Raw genomic sequence first — 25,989 nt, 5'->3', positions numbered from 1 at the left:
TCTTGAAAAACTATCACCAGTTAAAAAACACAGAAATATTTTGTTAATCACTGGTAACAGTCAATGACCCACTGTGATTCATTGATCATATTGTTGTCAAGAACTTAGAAAATTGCAGGTGTCATGTACCGAGTGTAATAAGGCCAATGGGTCTGTGAAGTACTTTACTGAGTGTTGTATATGATTTTAGGATTGGACCTGACTCTTAGAAGTGCCGGATACCAAAGGATTAAAAAATGTTTTTCAACTTCGCTGGTCTTGCCCTCTAATTTGAAATTTTATTGTGAAAAATACAAAAATAGCATTATTGTTATGATGAAATGTGAGTTGATATATATGCTTTTAAAAATTGTCACAATGGGCTGGTCATGGTGGCTCACGCCTATAACCCTGGCACTTTGGGAGGCCAAGGCTGAAGGATTGCTTGAGACCAGAGAAGGATTGTTCGAGACCAGCCTGGGCAACATAATGAGACTCTGTCTCTACAAAAAAAAAAAAAAAAAAAAAAAATAGGAAATAGACGGGTGTGGTGGTATGCACCTATATTTCCAGCTACTTGGGAGGCTGAGGCAGGAAGATGGCTTGAGTCCAGGAGTTGAAGGCTGCAGTGAGCTCTGATCACACCAATGCACTCCAGCCTGGGTGAGAGAGAGTAAGACTCTGTCTCAAAAAAAGAAAAATAAAAAATAATTGTCAGCATGATGAAGTGTGTGCTTTAGCTTCATTTTTAAAGGAATCCTATGCGTCCTGACCACCAGTCACTTGGTTAGAGTTTTTAGGTACAGTTAGATCTCAGCTGAACAGGATGGTGAGGAAGGTAGGACTGTAAGCAATACAAAGCTTCCAGTATAAAGGAAAGTCAACTTTGATTATCAAAGGAATGGGAAAGGAAGTATGTTGTGGAAAAGAAAGATTGACTATAGTTAAGTTCATTTTGTACTAGGAATGTGCTCTCTCTAAGAGGTGGGCTCAGTAATCATCCAGAGGTTAATTGTGGAAGATTGCTGCATTGCCCGCTTTCCAAAAGGAACCAAGCTTGTTGGGGGGTAAAATTGTCTAGATTTTTGGATCCTTGGATTTGACTGAGACCTGGTAATCAGAACTGAGGGTTGTTGATCAAGTGCTGCCTATAAACCAAGCATGTTTCAGGAAAGCTCAAAATTGCCTCAGGTCCTTGCTGTTTTTTAATCAGTTAAATCCACAAAACCTCTGATTAGGTCCTGGCTATGCTTATCTGTATCCAGAATTAACTTTATTTGCCTTACCAAAAAGAGCACATTGAATCAGCATGCCTAGATACAATTGAAGTGAGCCTGAGGAAGTTCTGGGAGTGGTGTGAAGCAGAGGGAAGTGTTGTGTGTGTTGTGTTGTATTGTTATTGTATTGTATTGTATTGTATTGTATTGTATTGTATTGTATTGTATTGTATTGTATTGTATTGTATTTTAAGACAGGGTCTTGCTTTGTCACCCAGGCTGGAGTACAGTAGTGCAATCTCAGCACACTTCAAGCTCTGCCCTCTAGGCTCTAGTGATCCTGTCACCTCAGCTTCCCAAGTAGCTGGGACCACAGGCACACACAACCATGCCTGGCTACTTTTTTGTATTTTTAGTAGAGACAGGGCCTCGCCATGTTTCCCAGGCTAATCTTGAACTCCTGAGCTCAAGCAGTCCTCCTGTCTTGGCCTCCCAAAGTGTTGAGATTACTGGCATGAGCCACTGCACCTGGCCAAAAATGGCAATTCCTTTTTTTTTTTTTTTTTTTTTGAGACAGAGTCTCACTTTCTCACCCAGGATGGAATACAAGCGTGTTTGATCAGTGGGAGCCCCTTCAAGCTGGCTTCAGTGTCCTTGTGACATAACCTATTATTCCTTGGACATATCCTATCATTCCTTGCTTTCTACACAGCATAACTAGATGTTTCAAACTCATTTGGTGCTTTTCTTCCACAGATCTCAAATCAGCCATTTCTTTCTTTTAGTGGAGTATAGTATTAAGAAACCAAGATCTGGACACCAAGTGTTAAGATGTTGCTGCTTCCATGTCCTCTTAGTGGACAGAGCTAGAGGCGGTGTGTGTGTTTGTGTGTGTGTGTGTTTGTATATAAAAGTCTACAAAAATGTATACTGTCATTCACATATTATTACCATCTCTCTATTGCAACCATGATTTCACATAGATATGAATTCTACAATTCTTAGTTTTCTTTTTTCCTTGAATTCCCTCCTCACACTGGCTCCAGTAACTTTCTTTGGGCCAACACAACCTCCAGCCTGATGCAGATGCTTTCCTTGATGTGTTTCTAATAACTTTTGGACTGAAAGATTCAACAAAGTTTGGGAAAGAGGGCCCTTATTCTCTTTAAAGCATAGTATTTTTATATTTGCAGCATAATGAGAAAATAACTGATAATAGTTGTGATACAAGATTACAGATTCTCAGAGGTCTAGGCTTCTAACCCTGATTACATTTATTGCTGCAATTTAGTCCTTCAGTAGTGATTTGATAACTGAATAAGGATAGTTTTCATGGTAATGGAGGTTTAAAGCTAAATTTAGAATGTAGGTGTTTCTGTGTTGTTGCTATATTAAAAAATACTTTTACTTGTAACTTTCTGTTGACACTTGGTGTTGAATAGAAGGAATTGTGAACTTTATTTAGGGAGTCAGGATTTACTTTTCTCTTGCTTTTTCAGCTCACAGATAGAAAGATTGTTCTGGCATGATAATTGAGCTCGTAGCTGAGGTTTATATATGAAAGGATTTAGTTGTTAATTGTTAGATTTTAATGTTATCCAAATAGTAATGGACATAAAAATACATTATAATGCTTTTATTGACTGGTATAATGACATTCTTATTTAAATCTTCATACCTAAAAGCAGAAAATTCCTATAGATGGTTATTTTTCTTTTATAGGCAGTAGATCATCTAATGCAAAATTGCCCTCGGTTCCAACAGTTGATTCAGTTTCACAAGACCCGGTTTCAAATATGAGGTATTTAAGCTACTAACTTGAATATTGTGATTTATACCTTTTGATGACTTTTTAAGCTATCTAGGTTTATTTTACTTCATTTCATTTCATTTCTTTCTTTCAACATATATGACATTTAGAGGCTTGGGAACATTTTAGAAGTTCATTTTCGTTTGAAAGATTATAAGATGTACAAGTCATTTCATGATGTACAAGTCACTTCATGAGAAGTGACTATTTGTGTTAAAAAATAATTGCTGCATGCATAACAAATATTTACATAAGCTTATGACTTATGTTTCAAATGATTGCAAATTGAAAGTATGGAATTTGTTGTTTCTCCTCTATAAAATGCTGATGTAGGCCCGGCGCGGTGGCTCACTCTTGTAATTCCAGCACTTTGAGAGGCTGAGGCAGGCGGATTACTTGAGGTCAGGAATTCAAGACCAGCCTGGTCAACGTGGTGAAAACCCATCTCTACTAAACATATATTTAAAAAGTAGCCAGGTGTGGTGGTGAGCACCTGTAGTCCCAGCTACTCGGGAGGCTGAGGCAGGAGAATCACTTGAACCCGGGAGGCAGAGGTTGCAGTGAGCCGAGATCACGCCACTGCACTCCAATCTGGGAGACAGAGAGAGACTCCATCTCAAAAAAAAAAAAAAAAAAAAAAAAATACTGATATAAGTGGTAGCCAACCAGCCAAAGCCACAATGATACTGAATTATAGATAGATTTTTATTGTCACTTACCTTGTCTAATTGGGTTTCACAGTTTAATTTCGAATGCTATGAGTGTATTTTCCACCACTAGAGTCTTAGTGGCCAGAGTCCTTGATTTTCTTTACCACAATTGGGAAATCCATTAGACACTACAAATGTAGGTACTTGAGTGCTTCGAGTGTGGCTAGTATTTATGATACTATTCAGGGATAACAAGTTCTATGAGTTGTGTAGAAGAAAATAGTATTTAGAGTTGTGCCTGTGAGGAGATGGTTATTCACAGCAAAATTTATATATGTTTGTGTTGATAGTTTCAGTAGCAACTGCTTTCTTGGTAGTATGAATAGGAGGTACTCCTAGTGTGAATAGTAGATAACTAGTGGCTCTTTATGTATATGTTTAATTTGTAAGTTAGAAACTGAAGCTGTGGATATCTGTGAATTTTCTGAAATGCTGTGGACCTTAAAAAAAAAGTCATTAAATGTATCTGTGTATGTATATATGAATACATGTATATATAATCACAAATATATATTAATATATTTTATGTATTTATGGCACATTTACAACTATCTCAGTTTATTAATAAATATAACTATCAACAAAATGATAGTTTTGTTATAATTTGCCTTTAAAGTATATTATTTTCAGGAGAAAAATAATTCACATTGCATTAGAAAGGAATTATTGACTTCAATAAAAAAGAACTGCTTTTTATAATTTATAAGCACTCAACATCTGTTGAGTCTGTACTATATGCTGTAACTGTGAATTTTAAAATGAAGTCATGGTTCTTGAACTCAGTGGGCTAATGGTTTAGTGGTAAATAGAAAAATTTGTTGAAGACTTGATGAGAATTTATTTAGATTATGATGGACCTAAAAACAAACTGCTCTTAACTGGCCAGGTGAGACTCCTAGTAAGTACTGATGCTTGGAGTGGTTGTTAACCAGGATGTTTGTTGGAGATAGTAGGGGCAAGCTAGATCAGATAAAAACGAATATTTTTGGCAGAAGGACTGCTATACATAGCAGTAATGTCTCTTTAGGTGATTTTTAATTTTTTTATATAATTATATATATATGGAAACACATCTTTATTTTCGAAACTAGAAAATTGATACAATCTGTTGAATAGTTCAAGTAACTTAATGTCTTTTCATTAGTATTACAGAGAGGCTTGAACATGCTTTGGAAAAGGCAGCTCCTCTCCTTCGTGAGATTTTTGTGGATTTTGCACCTTTTCTTTCTCGTACACTTTTGGGTAGCCATGGACAAGAACTACTTATAGAAGGAACAAGTAAGTGATTTTTCTTTATTTTATTTGTATGCATTTATATTTCAGGATTAAAAACTTACATGGATGATGAGATAACATGGAGTTTCATTGTTTAAGTGTTGTCAGCTTTTGACAAGGTTTCTCATAGTCTGTATCTTTTGAAGAATGTGTCACATGTCTATTATGTTGTAATCTTCAAGATTTTTATCAGTGATTTGGATGAAGCATAGAATTATGTGTTGAACCAAAGAACTAAGACTTTTTTTTTTGATACATTAAAATTAACTTTGAGAGCAATGAATTGGAGAGACTAGTGTCACAGGATTTTACTTGAACTTAGATCCATATGAACAACAATGTATTGCCACATAAATAAGGAATACATTGTTATTAGTAGAATAATGTTTTACAAATAGAGGTAACAGCATTGTACTCTATACTGCTTACATCATTCATAGATTACTGGGTCTCTTCTAGGTAATGTACTTTGAGATTGTCAAACTAGATAGCATGACTGTGGTAGGTTACTGAGGGGATTGGAAACCATGCTATTTATGGAGTGAATGAGGAATAATGAGACCTTTCTTTTTTGTTTGTTTGTTTGTTTGTGGCACATGGGGCATTGCCATGTAGTGAGTCCCTTCGAATATTGGAGAGAGAGACTTAACCAAGTGAAAGTAGATTTACCGTAAATTTCCTCAGAAAGCAGATAGCAGTTCAATAGAGGATAATTTGTTAAATAATGAGTTTAAGAGTTTAACAGACTGACTTCAAAATACTAATCTTCATCTTCGTACCTAGGATTTAAGTAGTTTAAGATACCTATATTTGTTTAAGATACCTATATTTGAGTTAAGATACCTGTATATAGTTTCAGATATCTATATTTGAGTATTAACTGTGCAATATGAGCACTTTGTTTGACCCTTACAGTATCAGTGGGTAAGTATGAAGCTTTAGCTAGGAATTTCATCTCTTCTATAGATGTAAATGGAGTTGGTGATGAGTGATATTTTTATGCAGTGAAAAAGTAACAATGAATTTATTTGAAAAAGAAAGTTCAGACTTTAGAAGTACTTAAGTTTGGAATAGCAATTTCCTTAGATCTATTGAAGGATATAATTTATTTAGCTATGAACCATTTGATGAAGAAATAAATGACTTTTACTTATGAAATAATATAATTTGGGAAGAATTGAATTTTAAAAATTGAAGAGTCTATATTTCAGGGCTTTTCCCTAATTTATAGTTTCATATATGAAACTTTTTTTTTAAAAGTGGTGTAACAACTTATGAACTATGTGTAATTTTATTACAGTGAGTAAGATGTGTGTATTAAATACAGCTTCTCAGTATTGCAAGATATTGTTGCTTATTGGTCTTTGAATTTTATAACAGATAAGATAGAATCATATTAAATACCCAGAAGAATTAAGAATGAACACTTCTATATTCCCGAACAAAATTTAATTTAGAATCATTTTTTACCAGTAAATTTTGGTAAAACTGTAAGAAGGAAGAAGGTGTACTATTGCTCATGTATAAACTTGAGCAGTGCATATTCATTGGATTATGTTCATAAAAATAGCAAACAAATCTGAAAGTTCTTATGTGACTTACGTATTTTATGTTGTAAGGAATGTTTTGGATTGTGGTTTCATGTACTGTAAAACAGAAAGGATTTAAAAAGAGGTGATTGTGCCATAGTACTGTACAAGCAGCGTAATACTGTACAGAAAGCATTAATATAAATGGCAGGAGACTTTGGTTTTCATTCTGTCCTTGCCAGTGACTAGCTGTGTGACCAAACATTACAGAGCTTCTTAATCTTTAAAAAATATTCTTACGAGTTTTTTAGTTATAAAAATATTTTAATGAAAATTTCGAATTTTCACAAAGTAGGAAGTACAGTATCTATTGACTTATTATCAGCTGTCCAAACCATATTCATTTTTCCATAATTATTTGATATCTCTATTCCCTTTATTTTGCTTTAGTATTTAAAACTATCTTAGATGTTATGTCATTCAACCCTTGAATACTTAATAGCATGTAAAAAAAGATGTTTTCTTACATAATCACAATGCTGTTATTACACCTAATAATAGTAACAATAGTTTCTTAATGTCCTCTAATACCCAGCCCATATTTATCTTTAAGAAAATATATATATGTGTATATATACACACATATATACACATATATACATACACATATGTATATGTGTGTATACATATACTTTTTTTTTTTTTTTTTTTAAGACAGAGTCTCACTGTGCCGCCCAGGCTGGAGTGCAGTGGTGTGATCTTGGCTCACTGCAACCTCTGCCTCCCGAGTTCAAGCGATTCTTGTGCCTCAGCCTCCCTAGTAGCAGGGACGACTGGCATATGCCACGAGACTGGCTAAATTTTGTATATTTTGTAGAGATGGTGTTTTGCCACATTGCCCAGGCTGGTCTCAAACTCCTGAGCCCAAGCAATCCTCCGGCCTTGCCTCCCAAAGTGCTGGGATTACAGGCTTGAGCCACCGCGACTGGCCATATGCCCTGTATATTTTGAAGACTTAAAGTTAAAGCTAAAAGTTAAATTAGGTGTAATATTTCATATTACATCATGCCTGGAATCTCCTGTAACCTGATTGTCTCAATTGTAGTGATGTTAATTAACCCTTTTTTTCAAGGAGTTATAACCCTTTGTAAGGATTAATTTTTCTAAAGAGACTTTCCAAAGGACAAAGAGAACACAAGCTTGAAAATTTTAAATTATGTCTTACAATTATTATATGTGAGTTCACTGGATCCTTTTATAAATATGATTAATTATAGAGTCTTAGTGATCTTATTTTTTCTGTATCTTGAAACATTTTGCTATTTCACTATTACACATCAGCTATTCTTTGCTGTGGACTAAAATTAAAAAAAACAAGAAACCCACGAAGTACTGGAATTGCGCATGGAGTGATGGCGGAAAAAAAATAATTACTCTTGTTTATTACCCTCTGTCGTTGTATTGCTTTACCCAAAGTTTTGCATTGTGTTTTTTTTTTGAGGCAGAGTCTCCTACGCCCAGACTGGAGCACTACAGCCTTGTCTTCCTGGGCTCAGGTGATCATCCCACCTCAGCCTCTCAAGTAGTTGGGACTACAGGTGCATGTCACTATGCCCGTCTAATTTTTAAAAAATTTTATTTATTTATTTATAGAGATGGGTTTTGCTGCATTGCCCAGGCTGTTCTTGAACTTCTGGCCTTAAGTGATCCACCTGCTTCGGCCTCCCAAGATGTTGGGATTACAGGCATGAGCCACTGCACTCTGCCTGTGCTGTGTTTTAAGAAAGTATAAACTTGCAGTCTCAATGGGGCCAAAACTTTTTTTGGGGTAGGCAAAAAATATCTTAGATATTACAATGGCTTGTGACCCTCCAAAGGGTTACAGTATCTCTGTACAGCATATGAACATGTTATTTAGCAGGAAGGACTTCATCGTGCTAAATTTGTGTGATAATTTGAGACAAGAACCTGGGCCATCCCATTTTTCTAAAAAGACATGTTCTTTTGTCTTGTGGGATGATTATATACCACAGTTTACTTGATACAGTTTCTAAGTAGATAAATGCTAAAGGCAGGTGTGCATATAATGATGACTAGAAGGAAAAGTTTATATGGAAATAAAAAATTCAGTGGATTGATTATTCTAAATGTTTGTAAATCTGAACAAGAAAATATTTTGCAAGTCTCAAGCAAAGAAGATGTCTGTCCTCTCTTTAACAAAAGTTTTAGTCATCCAATTTTTCCAAAATGTTGGATTTGATGATATAAATTCAGGAAGGGAAACTAGAATTTATGATAAGCTAGAGCCTATTAAACATGTATTTGAAATTTGGACTTAGTATTTACAAGACGGATGTGTTTCAGATTCATGATCAGCATTTAGTTTTATCTAAAAGATAATGCTCATTTGGAGTATATGTATATATCTTCAAAACCAGGAAAATATGGAGTAAAACTTCTTGAGTTTATTATCCTTAAATTCTTATTAAAATTTATCATGTTTATTACTATCCTATTTTAAAAAATAAGATGACTTAAATATAAAAAACAAGAGGATTCTTATATTCCAGATAGTAAATAGTCATGACTGCATTTTCAGGGTATACTTGAGGATTTAGATAGATCGATGGGTTTAGATGGCACTGGCTTACTATCTGGTAAGTCATTTGATCCTTTCACTGAAGTGATATATCTGGGTGAGTCTCCACTGAAGAAATTGCAGTGGTCTTGGATCATAAAATCCCAGATTAGTGCAGGTATAAAACTCTTGACTTGGCATCCCGAGTTTGTCCTTTTAAAAAGACTAACATTTTCTATCTTTGAAAAGCCAACCAAAAAATAATCAAACCAAACCCTATTATTCTACTATTCTACTGAGAGTTTTAGAGAGGTCAGATTGTGAGCTGGTAAATCTGTAAGCTTGCAGTACTTCGTTTCTTTTGATTGAGACAGTAATAGGGTGTGTGTGTTTGTGGGTGTATAAAATGAAAATGATAGTTCTGGCAGTAACTTACAACTTGACCTTAGGGTTTTAGCACTTTCCTTTGGGTAGTTCTTAGAGTATGACTGAATCTGAAGAGAGATCTACAGGTTTATTATTTGTTTTTTCGCACATGTGAAGAGCGTCATCCATTGGCAAAAATTTAGGTCAAAAATAGAAGTGACGTAATTCTACATTTTGATGTTAAGTTCCTTGTTGGGGTTATCCTCTATTTCTTTGCTCCCAATGTTATTTTTGTGTTTACAGTACCAGTGTCCTTTAGACAGGGAGCTTAAGGTCTGTTATCAGGTTTCTCTTGTCTTCTGAAGCCTTTACTCATTCAGAATTGAACATACTCTCCACCCTGCCCCGCAATACATCTTCCACCACTCTCTTCCAAATTAATTGTTCAAACCAAACTATGAAATGTTATTTGGCCTTTTACTAGCTTGGTCAGTGAATACATTTTTTCCTGAATATTCATATCCAACTAGAAAGTAGCTGTCAACCTTCTTCTTGTTTGTTAGCCTTTATTATTAGAGAATAAGACTGAAATAAATAAATAGAAATGTGTATGTATAACATTTTTCTTAAGAATATAGGTATATGGGCTGGGTATGGTGGCTCACGCCTGTAATCCCAGCACTTTGGGAGGCCAAGGTGGGCGAATCACCTTAGGTCAGGAGTTTGAGACCAGCCTGGCCAACATGGTGAAACGCCGTCTCTACTAAAACTACAGAAATTAGCCGGGCATGGTGGTGGGCACCTGTAATCCCAGCTACTTGGGTGCTGAGGCACGAGAACTGGTTGAACCTGGGAGGTGGAGGTTGTGGTGAGCCAAGATCGTGCCATTGTATTCCAGCCTGGGTGACAGAGCGAGACAACGTCTCAAAAAAAAAAAAAAAATATATATATATATGTATATATATATATACACACACACACACAGACACACATATGTATACATATACGTGTATGTATGAAATATGGTAAGTGTGGTGAGAGGGACAAAGGAGCACCTATAAATCTTCCTAATTTTGGATAGCTCAAGGTCTTTTTTAAAAAATTACTGTTTTTCATTATCTGGATAGATATATAATAAAAGGGCCCATCGGGGCCCAATGGCAGGAATTCTAGTTTTTGTAGAATAAAGCAATAAGGATTGATGACCTAATAATAGAAAGATCCGAATTTACTTTCTGGAAATAATGGGCTTTGAAGTTGCAGCAAAACTGAACTTCTTTTATTATCTGGGTTAAATTTAAGGAAAAGTGGCAAGGTTTCGGACCAGCAGAGGGCTACACCTGCAGTAAGAGATGGAGTATTGCTTGCCTTTTTTTTCGTCCTTGACAGCATTAGCCTGAGGAGCCATGTTCATCTTAGCCCTACAGATATCACACTGTAGTTAATAACTTGCTTCCTAATACAATATAGAGACATTCTATAGCTAATTTTCTTGCCAGTGCTGACACTGTTACCATCATTGCTATGTTACATGTTCTTTCAGACATTGAGAAAAATGGTTCTAACATTTTTTAAAAAGTGAAAGGGGTGAACAGCCCTTTTAACTTCAATGCTATTATAAGGCTAAAAAATGCCAACACGTGCTATCATTAGGTTGGAAGCATTAGTATTTAAACAGGGAAGGAGAAAGAACTAAAGAGAAAGATAAAGGGAATGGATAGGGTACCTGGAAGAGTTTTCATTGGGAGAAAAAAGAAGGTAATAGGGTGTTTAAGAGCCATCAGGAATTATTTTTAGATGTTATGCTCTGGAACCTAAGCCTGTGTTTGCCTAGAAAAATGTAGAATAAAAAAATTGTGATTTTTCTGATTATTAGTAATGCAATTTAATAATTTAGTCCCTTTAATTATTGGCATTGCTTTTTAAAGATACTAATTATACAACATTCTTTGAATGAACTACTTTATATTTTATTGGTAATTAAAACCAAAGACTTACTTTAGATAGGTATTAGTTCTATAAAATATCCTTTCTAAAGATATTTTTGGCGAACCAAAATGAAACATAAAAGTAAATGAATTAATTTATAAGAAATCAAGAATATATAACAGACAACGGGTTGCATTTCTGTTAAGGTTTAGTGTGAGGTCAGAGGTCAAGGTACTAATAAGAGTGTTTGGGATGTCTGCTGCCATGAAACAAAATGGAAACTTGATTGATAGCTAGAGGGTTGAAGGGAGAGAGTGTGGTGGAGAAAGCAAAGGTCAGGGAGCCATTTCCCTTCTCTGCATGTATAACGATCAACTCTCTCCAAAACAAAATGTAGATGATATTGATCAATATGGCATATGTTGTGCACATTTCTATGAGTATTGTGAAATGTCATTATATATGAAGTTGTAACAAATGTTTTAGTATTTTGAAAGCTGAAATGGAATACTTCACAAAAATTGGTGGTAGTTTTGAAGCCAGCTTTAAACTAACTATAGTGTACCTTATTTAATCATGTAATTAAATGTGTACCATTAATAGTTTGAAAAAATAATTTGAAAAAACAGTTTGTATGAAATTTTAACAAATCCTTATTTGTTTTCTTTATAACTTTTTTTTTTTTTTTAATTCTCTTTAAAATAGGTCTGGTTTGCATGAAGTCTAGCAGTTCAGTTGTGGAATTGGTTATGCTACTGTGTTCTCAGGTGAGTGGCAAGAATAAATATTGAATTAAAAGTAGATTCTCATATGAATTTGTTTTCATGGGGGATTTTATATTTGCATTACTGAAATTTTTGCTATAATACAATTGTGAGTTTGCTGTTTTAAAATAATTTTAGTTGTATTGCAAAAAGATTGCTTCTTATTTTTGATACTTGCAGATAAGTTTGAAGCAAGTATGAGAGGAAGTGAGAAACAAAAGTTTTTAGAGTCACTTTAAAACTGTCCAGATCAAATGATCATGATAATTTCTTTGCTGTATGTATTAAGGTTATAAAAACAGATTTATTTCTATATCTTGTGGAGTGCCATGCTGACTCCACTGGGAATCATGGGTTTACTTCCCTTTTGTGCAGAGGTTATAAAATGAGCGATAAATGATTTTGAATCCTTGTCATTGGTAATTATTTTTGACATGCACAGTAGATTTGGGAAAACATTAACAAAAAAGTGGCAGCTATCATAATAAGATGTAGAAAATAAATTCCTAAAAGCAAAATTACTTTCGGTGTTCCAAAACCTTGTACCTCATGTGGTAAAGTTTAATGATTTTTAAAAAAAACTTATGTAAAAATCATGTATCCTGCGAGGTTTTCTTTTCTGTTTTGCAATTAAACAGATGAATGTTTTTATTGAGTTTACTTTGTAGTCTTTTAAAGTGATATCTTGCTGGTAGTAAATTCCCCCACTTAAAACTTTAAAATAGCCTTTTTTAATAGGAAAGGTATTGGTCTAGAGGTCAAGGGTTTTGACCCATTTCAAAACCTTTGACCTTCATTTACAACTCTCATGGTTTACTTGCCTAACGAATAAGGATAATGCAAAATTAATGTTTCTTTGCATCGATTTATTTGTTTTAGTGCCTATATGCCAAATTTATTTAGACTGTGCTGATGGACATTTCATGAATATAAATTAAAGAATCATAGAAGGTGTGAAAAATCAATACTATGCATTGTCAATAAGGTGCAATAAGAACAATTACTTCTAGAGATTACACCTAATGGATTTTTGTAATGAACTTGTGAGGAGTAGTTACTTAGTAGGCTTATTATTCTTAGGTTTAGTGAGAATCATGTTTCTATAATTTAATCATCTCATTTAGAAAACTCTATTTCTTCAAAAGCTGACTAGATAAAATTTCTCATTAAGTCATCTGATTAGAAATAATTGTTTCTTTCTTGGATAGAACTTGCCATATAGCAGTCTTATGTCTACATGAAACTGCCCACACTTTAAAAGAGCACTCACTTTTGGTTTTGGATGTTTCCTTACAAGAAAACAAATTTATTGTTCATAGTGATATAATTGTTTCATAGGTGAATTTTGACAGTGAAGTTTTGCTTTCTAGTTTAGAAGAACTGAATGTATTTTTGGTACATGGAAGCTATTTCCAATATAGTATATTTCATATTTTAATGTTAGGAGCTGCAAAGATAAAGAATGACATGTTTTAATACACCTATTTATCATGTATGTCACAGTACTGTTTAATACTAATGCAATCAAATGGGTTATGAAGATCATGTAGTAGAGTAAGTTTCAAAAGTCAGAAATTGTCAAAGTTTTTGTGTGAATAAAATACATTATTGGGTATTTGAAGTCCTTAACATTTTTTGTGAGTTCTTCAAAAGTTCCATGGCATCTCTACAAGATGTAGCACAGTGTGAAAAATGATGTGAAAAATGAAGCTAGAATTAGCTCCAGATGTATACAGATTGTTCCGGGGTGATAATTACATTTTTCACTTTGAATTTTCCTAATTCAAAGAGGTCAACTTGGCAATCACAAAAGTGATTTATTTTGTTAAGAAGTGAACTGTCTTTTTCTACATGAAAGCTTAAGAGATATGAAATTGAATTTCAAGTCGACATTTTACAGATCCTGGGTGGGGATGGCTTGAGTTTGATTGATAATTTTTTTTGGTCTGAGATAGGGTGGGAAGCAAAAGCTACCATCTTGCTAAAATTTTAATTAATTTTTTAAGAGGAGATGGAGAGGATTGAGTGCCAAAGATCGAAAGATCAGGTCAAAAACTACTTTTTAATCACATAAATAATGGGATATGCTTATGAACTTAACATCTGCAAATTTGATTTAGAACTTTACAAATTAGTTGGTGTTAATTTCATGACAATCAGCCATGCTCTGATTATTTTTCTTGAATTCATTCAAAACTTATATTCTTTTTGTGTTATTTTTAATAGGGTGTTTCACTACATTTTATTGTAAAAGAGAATTTAGAGCCTAAATTTAAGAAATGAGGAAATGATCACATTTGGTTAGCTGACAATAAAACCAAACAGATCACTATATATTTTTTTCGACTTAGATTGTAGTTTTCAATGTCCACTCATTCACCGGTAGTTGATTAGGCACCATTTCATATTTTAGTCTATCGAAATGTTAATATTTTTTAGGCAAAATGTTATTAATTAAAGTTGGAAACCTCTCATAATACTGAGCATTATATTTTTGAGTATAATTAATATATGAGGTTTGTAAAATTAGATTTATTCATCTGTTGAATCCCACGTAAAGTAATTCAAGAATGACTGAAGTTCCAAATATCAATTTAAATCCTCTTTATTTCTTAAAATAAAACTGCTTACATTCTTCAGGAAACTGTATGTTCTCTGATGCAGACACACAAAATTGAACAAGTTCTCAACTGTGTTTCAGGTGGTTTTTCACAAGCATGCAACTTATTTGTGTGCCAAATTTGTTGTATATGTGTATAAACCTGTTTTAAATATATATGAATTTAAAGAAAATGTTAAATAAGTGTTTCAAGTAATATTACTCCAGCATTATATAAAGTGTTTGTATCTTGTTCATTTGACATTAATATCATTTTTGAAAGACTTGACGTTGCATTCAAGGCCACTTTATAAAAGCGTTGCGTTGCTTGTCCTAATTCAGTCTGACATACATTCCAATAACACTACCTCCCTTCTTGGGTTTAAAGCTAAATTTATGACTGTGCATTGTGAAGTGCATCATTTAAAAATGGTTTCAACCCAAAACATCTAATAAATAAATAATGTGTATGGCTACTCAGTAGTAGACTTTGTAGACTAGAAATCATTCCATCGGATACTCAACAGTCCACTATCGGAGAGGGCTGTCAGATAAATCTTGTGGTAGCTGCATTCATGTCCTGTAAATCACATATTATTGTCTGAGCGTTCTGCCAGGTCATCTATTCTTTTCCCATTTATCAGAAATGCATACAGTATATAGAAAAACTAGAAGCACCATATAGTCTAGACTGGCATCCTGTCTGAGTAATTAATTAGCAGCAAAGGTTAATTTAAAATTCTATTTTAGTCTGATAATTCTTTAAAAAATTTTTCAACAAAATATGTAGATTGTTGCTGTTTTGGGAAATATTTTTTTTACATGAAGGTAATGATGTAAGGGTTTGGTCATTTTTGACTTGTGTTTCTTTCTGTACCTCTGAATTATTTTAAAATTATAATAATTTATAATAAGAATGAGATAGTTCTTTTCTTATTATTTTATGTCAGTTTTATGTTTGAAATTTTTTTCCTTAATCTTTAGTAAAATGTTTCTTTATTTTTTGTTCTTCTATACTTTTCTCTAATCCCAAGTTTCTTCTCCATTTTGAGTGTATTTTTTCTGAATATATGATATTAATATTCTTTTTTATAGTTATGATGATTTTGTAGATGAATATTTTCAGTATGAGAAGATTATTAAAACACTTCTCTTCCACCATCCCCAAAAAACTCAAACCAGCTCTATACATGGCACAAAAGGGTCCTTTACCGTTAGGCCTCTCTTAATGCCTGTACCTCATTTCTTACCACTTATTCTCAAGCCATGCTGAACTATTTAAAGATAGCCAAATATGCCCTTATATTTCTGTGTCTTGGTACATGCTTTTTCTTTCCCTAAACTGCCCCTCTTTCTAACTTGGTGATTTTTGTTAGCTGTTGCTTATCATTCAGCGCTCAGCTTAATTATCTCATTCTCTGAGGATCATATCTATAGTTGGTATCTTTTTGTCTTAATTTTAGCACCCATTATAGAATTTACCACAAATTGTAAGTATAAATATGCTAATTGGTTTACTTGTTTATTGTTAGTATACTTCTTTGTTTTCTAGACTCTTATGAATGTAACAGTTATTTACGCCTTGTCCATTAATGTATTTCTGGTACCTAGCACATTATGGCTTAGTGAATGTTTATGGAAAAAATGAATCAGTTAGCTAGCTCCTAGATAAATTACATTCTCTTCTGGAAAGATTTCCTTTAATCCTCTCTTACCTACAACTGTATGCCTAAATGAGGTATTGTGCAGAACACTTACCCATACTATCTTAATTTCATTCTGTATTTAAGTTGCCTGTTATTTTCCTTTCTCTTCTATGTAGACCGCAAATTTCTTGAAGACAAGCACTGTGTTTTTTTTTTTTTTCTGTTGTATCCCCAGCATCCAGTATAGTACTGTTCAACCATATAAATGTTTATATACTTGTATAATTGATAAATCAATGGTAACATAGATCATAAGTCACCATATTTTGAACTTTGCCTTTTGGTCTTTTTCATTAGGAAATATCCCCATACTTTCCTATATTAATTAATTGTTATATTAAATCTTCATTTTCATTAAGACAACTGATTTTATCATTACCAAATAGTGTAGTTGTGTTCATTTATGAGCAGGGCCTTTGGTTTTTCATTTTCTTTTGACTTAATCAAATTCACCTCATTTTTTTTTTTTTTTTTAAAGACAGGGTCTTGCTCTGTTGCCCAGGCTGGAGTTCAGTGGTGCAATCATGGTCCACTGCATTCGACCTCCCAGGCTCAGGTGATCCTCCTGCTTCAGCCTCCCAAGTAGCTGGGACTACAGGCACATGCCAGTACACATGGCTGATTTTTTGATTTTTTTGTAGAGATAGGGTCTCCTTATGTTTGTCAGCCTGGACCTCTTTTTTTCTTTCTTTTTTTTTTTTTGTTTGAGACAGAGTTTCGCTCTTGTCGGAGTGCAATGGCATGGTCTTGGCTCACTGCAACCTCTGCCTCCTGGGTTCAAGCTGTTTTCCTGCCTCAGTCATCTGAGTAGTTGGGATTACAGATGCCCGCCACCACACCTGGCTAATTTTGTATTTTTAATAGAGACGGGGTTTCACCATGTTGGCCAGGCTGGTCTTGAACTCCTGACCTCAGGTGATTCACCCGCCTTGGCCTCCCAAAGTGTTGGGATCACAGGCATAAGCCACTGTGCCCGGCCCTAAGCCTAGACCTCTTTTTTAAAAAAACACTTTAGCCCAGGTGGGAGGATTGCTTGAGGCCAGGAGTTCAGTACCAGCCTGGGCAACATAGCAAGACCCTATCTCTACCAAAAAGAAAAACATTTAACCGAACTTGGTAGCATGTACCTGTAGACCTAGCTACCCTGGATGCTGAAGCAGGAGGATCGCTTGAGCCCAAAGGTTCGAGGTTGTAGTGAGCTAGGATTGCATTGGTGTACTCCAGTCTGAGTGACAGAGGAAGACCCCGTCTCAAAAAAATAAAGCAAAGTGAAAAACCTCAACTTTATTGAGGTATAATATATATACAGTAAATACCCACACATTTTAAGTGTATTGTTCAGTGAATTTTGATATATACCCAACCATTTTAATCCTTAAATTTCCCTGTGTCTCTTTTTGATCAATCTCCACCTCTGTCACCTCAAGTTGCCAGTGATTTGATTTCTGTTACTGTGAATTAGTTTTACTTACTGCTGAACTTCATATAAATAGAAATTTATTTCTTTTAAGTGGAGTGCTTAGCTATTCATAGTGTGCTGTGTTTAGGGTACACTTCAACCTTTTTTTTTGTTTTGTTTTTAAACTAAAATTTACCATCTGGTATTAAGAAAATGATGTATTTATTTCAAAGAAATAATTGAGCTAATGACATAAAGGATCATTTTTTTGCCAACCAAAAAATAGGAATTTTGCCTATGCGTTGCTTAATCAAAATAGAAATAAGCCTTTTTAACTTCATTATGCATTTCTTTCACCTATAAGGAAATCCTATGATACGAAGTTTTGTATAGCAGTTTGATGAGGCAATTATTCTGTACATTTAGAATTTTCAGTTTTTTGGTCAATCAGGTTCAGTTCAAATGCTGTCTTTTCTACAGAGCTTTGTGTGAATATATCTGCCTTGCCCCAAGCCCTTTTCTTTATGTCTGCCTTTCATTTATTTAGCAAACATGTATCATACGCTTTTAAGACAAGCCTCTTCTTTTAAGGAAACAATCATCTATTATTCTTTAAACAGTAGAAGAGACAATTAGTGAGAGAGAGACAAATAATTGTAATATAAGATAATAATTTTAAACAGACATTAACAATTTTCCTTGGTTGGAATTGTGGTAGCCATGTGCTTGTTTGATCAACTCTGTCTGACTTTTTCAATACAGCAAATTCCAAAGTGAGTACCTTGTGATGATAATAGTAGATGTTTTGCCCAGTGTGGTGGTTTGCAACTGTAATCCCCGCTACTGGGGCTGAAGCATAGAATTGCTTGAGGCTAGGAGTTTGAGATCAGCCTGGGCAACAACATGAGCAGACCCAGTCTCAAAAGAAATTGTTCTGTGAAAAAAGTATACAGTGTTAAATAAGTTTGGAAAATGTTGGTTTCAATACATTTTAATTTCAATTTCAAAAAGGAATTTTTAATTCATTTTTGATGTGTTTGTAACTTATCCTTAGAATGTAGTTATAAAAATTAGTGGATATAAATTGATTGTCCCTGAGCTTTGTTATTGTTACTACCTATGACCTTTTGATTGCAGATGGAATGAGAATCAATAGGGTAATACACTCATATCGTTTTGCTTTAGAGCTGCTGTGAATGCTTTGTTCTTATAATGTACAAAGCCTAAGAGAGTAGGTATTCTTTGCCGAAATGCTCAGAGTTCATTTCATGTGCAGTAAAAACAGTTGACCTTAAAAGAAGGAAAAGTAGACTTGTAAGGATTGGATAGGAAGTCTATGGTAGTTGGAGAGGTTAGGTGAAGATTCAGGCTGTATAAATTGTTCATGAAAAACTTAGATGCATTAACAATTTTAAAGTATTTAAAATCAGCTCAATAACTGTACTTTATGCTGATGTGGCAAACATTTATGTTTTATTGATTGAAAATTTTATAACAGATAACTTTCTATTATAAGGTAGAAACATTTGTCTTGAAGCAATAGCAAAAACGTTAATACAAAATAAATCGGAGTAAAGTACTTTATTTTTCTTTTCAAAAATAAGATAGGTTGATGGGTTGGTGAGCATTAATTGATCTTTATTTGAGTTTCCATAATATTGATTTAAAGTGTTGTTACAACCAAAGAAAAACATAATTTAACTTTAGATTCAGGATTTGACCTGAAATACAGGCGTCCTATGGATTCACCAGCACACTAGGATTTAGAAAACACAACCTTTGAGGTAAATTTTGTGGAACTGGCAGTACACCCTGTGGCTTGGCAGTCTAGTCAGAAGGATGATACCATGCTGACTCTATAACTAGATCTTTGAACATTATTCTCAAGGGTGGCAAGTGAAAAACAAAGTAATATCAACTGGCACTTAATTCTGCAAGTTCCCTGCTGATTGGGGTATTCAGTGAAATGGAACTCTTCCTGACAGGAAGTCAGCCTATGAGTGTGGAGACATCTGAAAATAAAATGTGTTTTAATTTGGCATCCTACTGTTTTACAACTAGTCTTTTAAATTTGGGATTAAGAAGAGAGTTAGGAAAAGGGAGAAATACACAAATGAGAATATTCTGAGCATAACATTTTTCTTTGGTTTTAATGTAATTAAGAATACAGATCAGGTCTCTGTTTCTCAGCTATCATTGCTAGTTTTACTTAGTACTTTTTTTTCTATTCTAATCAATCTACTGAAGTTAAGGAATTACAGAAAGGCTAGGTTAAAAGTGTCAATTTTGAGATTGCCTTTGTTTAATACCAAACTCTCTGATAACTTTTAGAAGTTTTAGCTATATTCTCATACTATATAGTTTTTCATTAATAGTATATAATTTAATGGATTTTAGTCAGAGTAGTCAGAGTTAATATTAGGCATTCCAGCTTCTCAGGATCTAGATTTAAATTTTGCTGTATGTTTATGGTATTTGCAGTGTTTAACTCAGTGCTGTAATAAAATTATTATTTAGTACTTTACATATCTTGACATACATAATAGGACATAGTATAATTTAGGAGGGAACGAATATTATATGAGTAATTGCACAAACATCCCATCTATTGTACATTTTTTAGTCAGTCACCTGTTTTTTTTTTTCAAACTGTTATTTTATAACCTGAAAATTTAGAAGTATATATACAGTTTTAGCAAAATCTTGAACTTTGATTTAGGCCTGAATGAAAGACTTGAACTTTGATTTAGGCCTGAATGAAGGAATCGGAATCTTGATGCAATTTATTTGCTTTTCTAGTACTGAATTCCTCAGCTGTTTGAGGTGCTCTTGTTTCTGTCATGGGTCATAAATGGAAGAAGGAAAAAGATGCCTTAGGTGGGTTTTTAAGAAAAGGCTGAGGCTAGGAAAATACTGTGATGATAGATTTTGAATATATATATATATATTTTTTGAGACAGAGTCTCACTCTGTCGCCTAGGCTGGAGTGCAGTGGCGCGATCTCAGCTCACTGCAATCTCTGCCTCCCAGGTTCAAGTGATTCTCCTGCCTCAGCCTTCTGAATAGCTGGGATTACAGGCCACCACCAGGAGTCTTGAACTCCTGACCTCAGTTGATTTGCCTGCCTCTTAGATTTTGAATTTTAGTAAACGTCTGGCTCATTTTTGTATTTTAGTGGAGATGGGGTTTCACCATGTTGGCCAGGCTGGTCTCGAACTCTTGACCTCAGGTGATCCACTGGCCTCAGCCTCCCAATGTGCTGGGATTACAGGCTTGAGCCACTGTGCCTGACCTATATTTTGAATTTTTTTTTTTTTTTTTTGAGATGAAGTCTCACTCTGTTGCCCAGGCTGGAGTGCAATGGCACGATCTCTGCTCACTGCAACCTCTGCCTCCCAGGTTCAAGCGATTCTCCAACCTCAGCTTCCCAAGTAGCTGGGATTAACAGACACCCGCCATCATGCCCTTCTAATTTTTGTATTTTTGTAGAAATGGGGTTTTACCATGTTGGCCAGGATGGTCTTGAACTCCTGACCTCAGGTGATTTGCCTGCCTCTTAGATTTTGAATTTTAATAAACGTTTTTTATTCTATTACTTATTAACTTTGTGACCTTGGCAAATTACTTTCCTTTCTTGAGTCTCACTTTCTTATTAAGTGAAATGGGTATATTAAGTTCTAATTAGCTCCAGGCATGGTGGCTCATGCCCATAATACCAGCACTTTGGGAGGTGGAGGTGGATGGATCACCTGAGGCCAGGAGTTTGAGACCAGCCTGGCCAACATGGCGAAACCCTATCTCTACTAAAAATATCAAAAAAATCCACAAAAAACAAAAATGCCAGGTGTGGTGGTGTGTGCCTGGAGTCCTAGCTACTTGGGAGGCTGAGGCATAAGAATTGCTTGAACCTGAGAGACAGAGGTTGCAGTGAGCCAAGACCATGCCACTGAGCTCCAGCCTGGGTGACAGAATGAGACTGTGTCTCAAAACACCACCACCACCAACAAAAAGATTTAATCAGACACTGTTGGTGGAAATCTAAATTAGTACAACCACTACGTAGAATGGTTTGGAGGTTCCTCAGAAAACTGAAAATAGAGCTACCATATGATCCAGCAATCTGACTGCTTGGTATATATCCAAAAGAAAGGAGATCAGCGTATTGAAGAGATATTTGCGCTTCTGTGTTTGTTGCAGCACTGTTCATAATAGGCAAAATTTGGAAGCAACAATTTAACTCATAGAGATAGAGAGTAGAGAAGGACGGTTACCAGAGGCTGGGAAAGGTAGTGGGAGGATGGAGGAGAGGTGGGGATGGCTAATGGTATAAAGAAAATAGTAGTATTTGATAGCACAAGAGTGTGACTATAGTCAATTATAATTCAATTGTATATTTTTCCAACAATGAAAAGAGTATAATTAGATTGTTTATAACACAAAGGATAAATGCTTGAGGGGATGGATACCCCATTTTACAGGATGTGATTATTAAGCATTGCATGCTGTATCAAAACATCTCATGTACCCCATAAATATATACTCCTATGTACCCAGAAAGATTAAAAAGAAAAAAACAAAGTATTGAGATAGAAGATGCTAGGAAGTTTTTAGCTAGTAAAAGGTGGTAAACAAAATTAAACGTAACATATTCTTTGTTATAAATTTAATGTTTAAATTAATACTTCTATATCTCATGTGTTAAAAATTACATTCTTACAGTGCACATTTAATTCTAAAGCTACTTTCTCAAAACAATTTTAAAAAAGGATCTTATTAGGCAGTGCATGTAAAACTATGCAGTATTGTTTACAGAGCAAAGTAGGTTGTGAATTAAAGTTACTGAATTCTGAATCAGTGTTTTTTTTTGGTTTTTTTTGTTTTTTTTTTTTTTGAGACGGAGTCTCACTGTGTCACCCAGGCTGGAGTGCGATGGCGTGATCTTGGCTCATTGCAACCTCTGCCTCCTGGGTTCAAGTGATCCTCCCGCCTCAGCCTCCCCAGTAGCTGGGATTACAGGCATCCATCATCATGCCCGGCTACTTTTTTTATTTTTGTAAAGACAGAGTTTCACCATGTTGGCCAGGCTGGTCTCGAACTCCCTACCTTAGGTGATCCGCCCACCTTGACCTCCCAAAGTGCTGGGATTACAGGCGTAAGCCACTGCACCTGACCGAATCTGAGTATTTTTTAATAGCACACAAAATCTTCTTCATTTATTCAGTTTTTCCAATGTAATTACCCAAAAGGTTCTTCTTGCCTGCTGCCCAGGTGGAGCCAATTTATGAATCCTGAGGAATTGCGACAGGGAAAAAGTTTAATACCCATAGAGCTGGCTAAATGGAAGACTGTGGAGTTTTATTAGTACTCAAATCAGCCTCCCTAAAAATTTGGAGACTAGAGTCTTTTAAACATAATTTTTTTGGTCAGGATGCAGCCGATAGTTTGGGGATAAAATCATAGGAGGGTGGAAAACAGTCCTCTTTTGCTGAGTCCATTTCTGGGCGAGGGCCACAGGACCCTTGGGTCATGAATCTTGAGTCTGACTGGAGTGATCCGGTCATCAGAAATACAAAAGTCTAGACCGGGCGCGGTGGCTCACGCCTGTAACCCCAGCACTTTGGGAGGCTGAGCTGGGTGGATCATCTGCCATCAGGAGTTTGAGACCAGCCTGAACAACATGGCAAAACCCCGTCTCTACTAAAAATGCAAAAATTAGCTGGGCATGGTGGCGGATACCTGTAGTCCCAGCTACTTGGGAGGCTGAGGCAGAATAGCTTGAACCCGGGAAGAACTGAGATCATGCCATTGCACTTCAGCCCGGGCGATTCCATCTCAAAAAAAAAAAAAAAAAAAAAAGCAAAAGTCTGAAAAGACATCTAAAAAGGTGGCCAATCATAGGGTCTACAACATTGATGTTATTTATGGGAGTAATTAGGGAAGTTGCAAATCTTGTGATCTCTGGAACAATGGCTGATAACTATGCCTACATTTTAGCAGAATTCAGGCACTTCTCATCCTCCTAGCCTGGAGGAGCTAGAAGAGGTCTCATAGATTAGCAGTTTTTGGTCTTCATTTCCATGTAGACAAGGCTAATGGATAACATTCACTTTTTCGATAGGCTCCCAAAATGATTCCGTGGTTTTTCTGTGCTAGCTATTAATGGCTGCTCTTTCTGGGAAACTCAACAAAGTGAACCAAAATACAGGTAACACTGATGTCGTTATAGGGATTACTACTGTAATTATTTTTAAGTGCCCCTTTTGTCAACTTTAGTACTTTTTATTTATACTAGGTTACTTTCAGTGTACCTCCTGTTTTACCATAGTTGAGAAATACTTTTATAGCGGTTAATCTAGTTCAGTGATAATCCACCTTTTTTTCTGGTCAAGTACATTATTATCATTAATAGTTGCTCATTATGATGATTCCTGAGTCCTAGTAGAATTTGAAACCTCCTTTGCAAAATTATAACTAAGGAAATTATGACAGTGAAAGATATCAGACCTAACCAACTCCATCTTGCTTCTAACCTCCAAACTGTCCTTGTCCATTCCTAGGCATAGGCCGAGCTAGCCTTGACAAGGAATTTCATTTATAGTTTAAATAGTAGCCCTTCCCAAAAGCTATACTGTTCTTGTAAAATGAATGAAAGGCCACCAGCCACCGAGTTAGGATGAGAGGGGCTGGAATTCTAAATATTACTAGACATTTTTTCAGAGGTCCTAAGATTAGGAACTTCTCCAATTACTCTTGAAAATAACATCACGGTCGGGCACGGTGGCTCAAGCCTGTAATCCCAGCACTTTGGGAGGCCGAGACGGACGGATCACGAGGACAGGAGGTCAAGACCATCCTGGCTAACACGGTGAAACTCCGTCTCCACTAAAAAATACAAAAAACTAGCCGGGCGAGGTGGCGGGCGCCTGTAGTCCCAGCTACTCGGGAGGCTGAGGCAGGAGAATGGCGTGAACCCGGGAGGCGGAGCTTGCAGTGAGCTGTGATCCGGCCACTGCACTCCAGCCTGGGGGACACAGCGAGACTCCGCCTCAAAAAAGAAAAAAGAAAAAAAAGAAAATAACATCACTATTGTGAACTTATGATTGGCCTTTAAGATGTCTTTTCAGGTTTTTACATTTCTGACAACCAGATGGCCCCACCTGGACTTGCCAACCAGTTCTGTCCGCACGTCCCCGCCCCCAACTAACTCAGCGTAAGAAGACAACTTTGACTCCCTATGATTTCATCCCTGATCCAAACAGTCAGCACTCCTGACTGGCCCCCTCCCACCAAATTATCCTGAAAAATGAACCCCCAGTGTTTGGGGATACTGACTTGAGTGACAATAAAACTCTGATCTCACGCACAGCAGGCTCTGCATGAATGATTCTTTCTCTATTGCAATTTCCCTGTCTCGATAAATCGGCCCTGTCTAGGCAGCGGGCAAGGTGAACCCATTGGGTGGTTACAAATTGGGGAGAAATAAAAGGTAATACCATTTTCAAAAGTCCTCTGTAAAGAATCAGATTCTGGCTAAGAGTGTAGATCTTAAATGTTCTCACTGATACAGCTCCGATGAGTGGAGGAACGCCAGGGTTCTTGGTCCTCATGCCAGTTTAGATAAAACGACACTGACACACGTGGAGGGGTTTTAAGGAGCAGAGAGTTTAATAGGCAAGATAGAAGGGGTAAAGAAAGAAGGAAGAAGCTCCCCTGTACAGAGACAGAGGGAGCGGGGCTCCAAAGCCGAGAGAGGGAACCCCAAGTGCAGTGGATACCAGTCAGGTATATGTAGAGGCTGGAGGAGGTGGTGTCTGATTTGCATAGAGCTCAGGGGATTGGTTTGACCAGGCATGTCATTCATGTAGCTCGGAAAAGCTGGGCCTCCCACTTTAGCCTTTTAATCTGCAATTGCAGGGCACCATGATGTTCTACACACATGGGGATATGTGGGGGCAGCTGTGTTGCCAGGAACATGTGGGGCAAAGGCAAGAAGGCAACGATAATCACCAAGTTTGGGTGGACCCAGTTTCAAATGGCCTAAATTTGCATATCAAAGTTGCCATCAGGCTCAAAGAACCAGGGCTTTTACAAAAAACGTTTCTGGAGTAGCTTTAAAAACCAAGACTTC

The 25,989-nt window shown here is 35.8% G+C and overlaps 1 protein-coding gene across 5 annotated transcripts in view; it reads left to right on the top strand.

Moving 5' to 3' along the window:
• The window catches only part of LRBA (LPS responsive beige-like anchor protein), a 766,998-nt gene that overhangs the window by 201,568 nt on the left and 539,441 nt on the right, over positions 1-25,989 (top strand). For all 5 annotated transcript variants that reach the window (XM_028848808.2, XM_028848811.2, XM_028848807.2 and 2 more), the window contains exons 32-34: positions 2,919-2,997; positions 4,861-4,994; positions 12,099-12,160. In XM_028848808.2, coding sequence (XP_028704641.1) covers positions 2,919-2,997; positions 4,861-4,994; positions 12,099-12,160 — 275 coding nt within the window. The remainder of the gene's footprint in view (positions 1-2,918; positions 2,998-4,860; positions 4,995-12,098; positions 12,161-25,989) is intronic.

Source organism: Macaca mulatta, chromosome 5, assembly GCF_049350105.2.
Source record: "Macaca mulatta isolate MMU2019108-1 chromosome 5, T2T-MMU8v2.0, whole genome shotgun sequence".
Taxonomy (NCBI): domain Eukaryota; kingdom Metazoa; phylum Chordata; class Mammalia; order Primates; family Cercopithecidae; genus Macaca; species Macaca mulatta.
The sequence above is the reverse complement of the archived record's forward strand: the minus strand, read 5'-3'. Positions and strand labels throughout refer to the sequence as shown.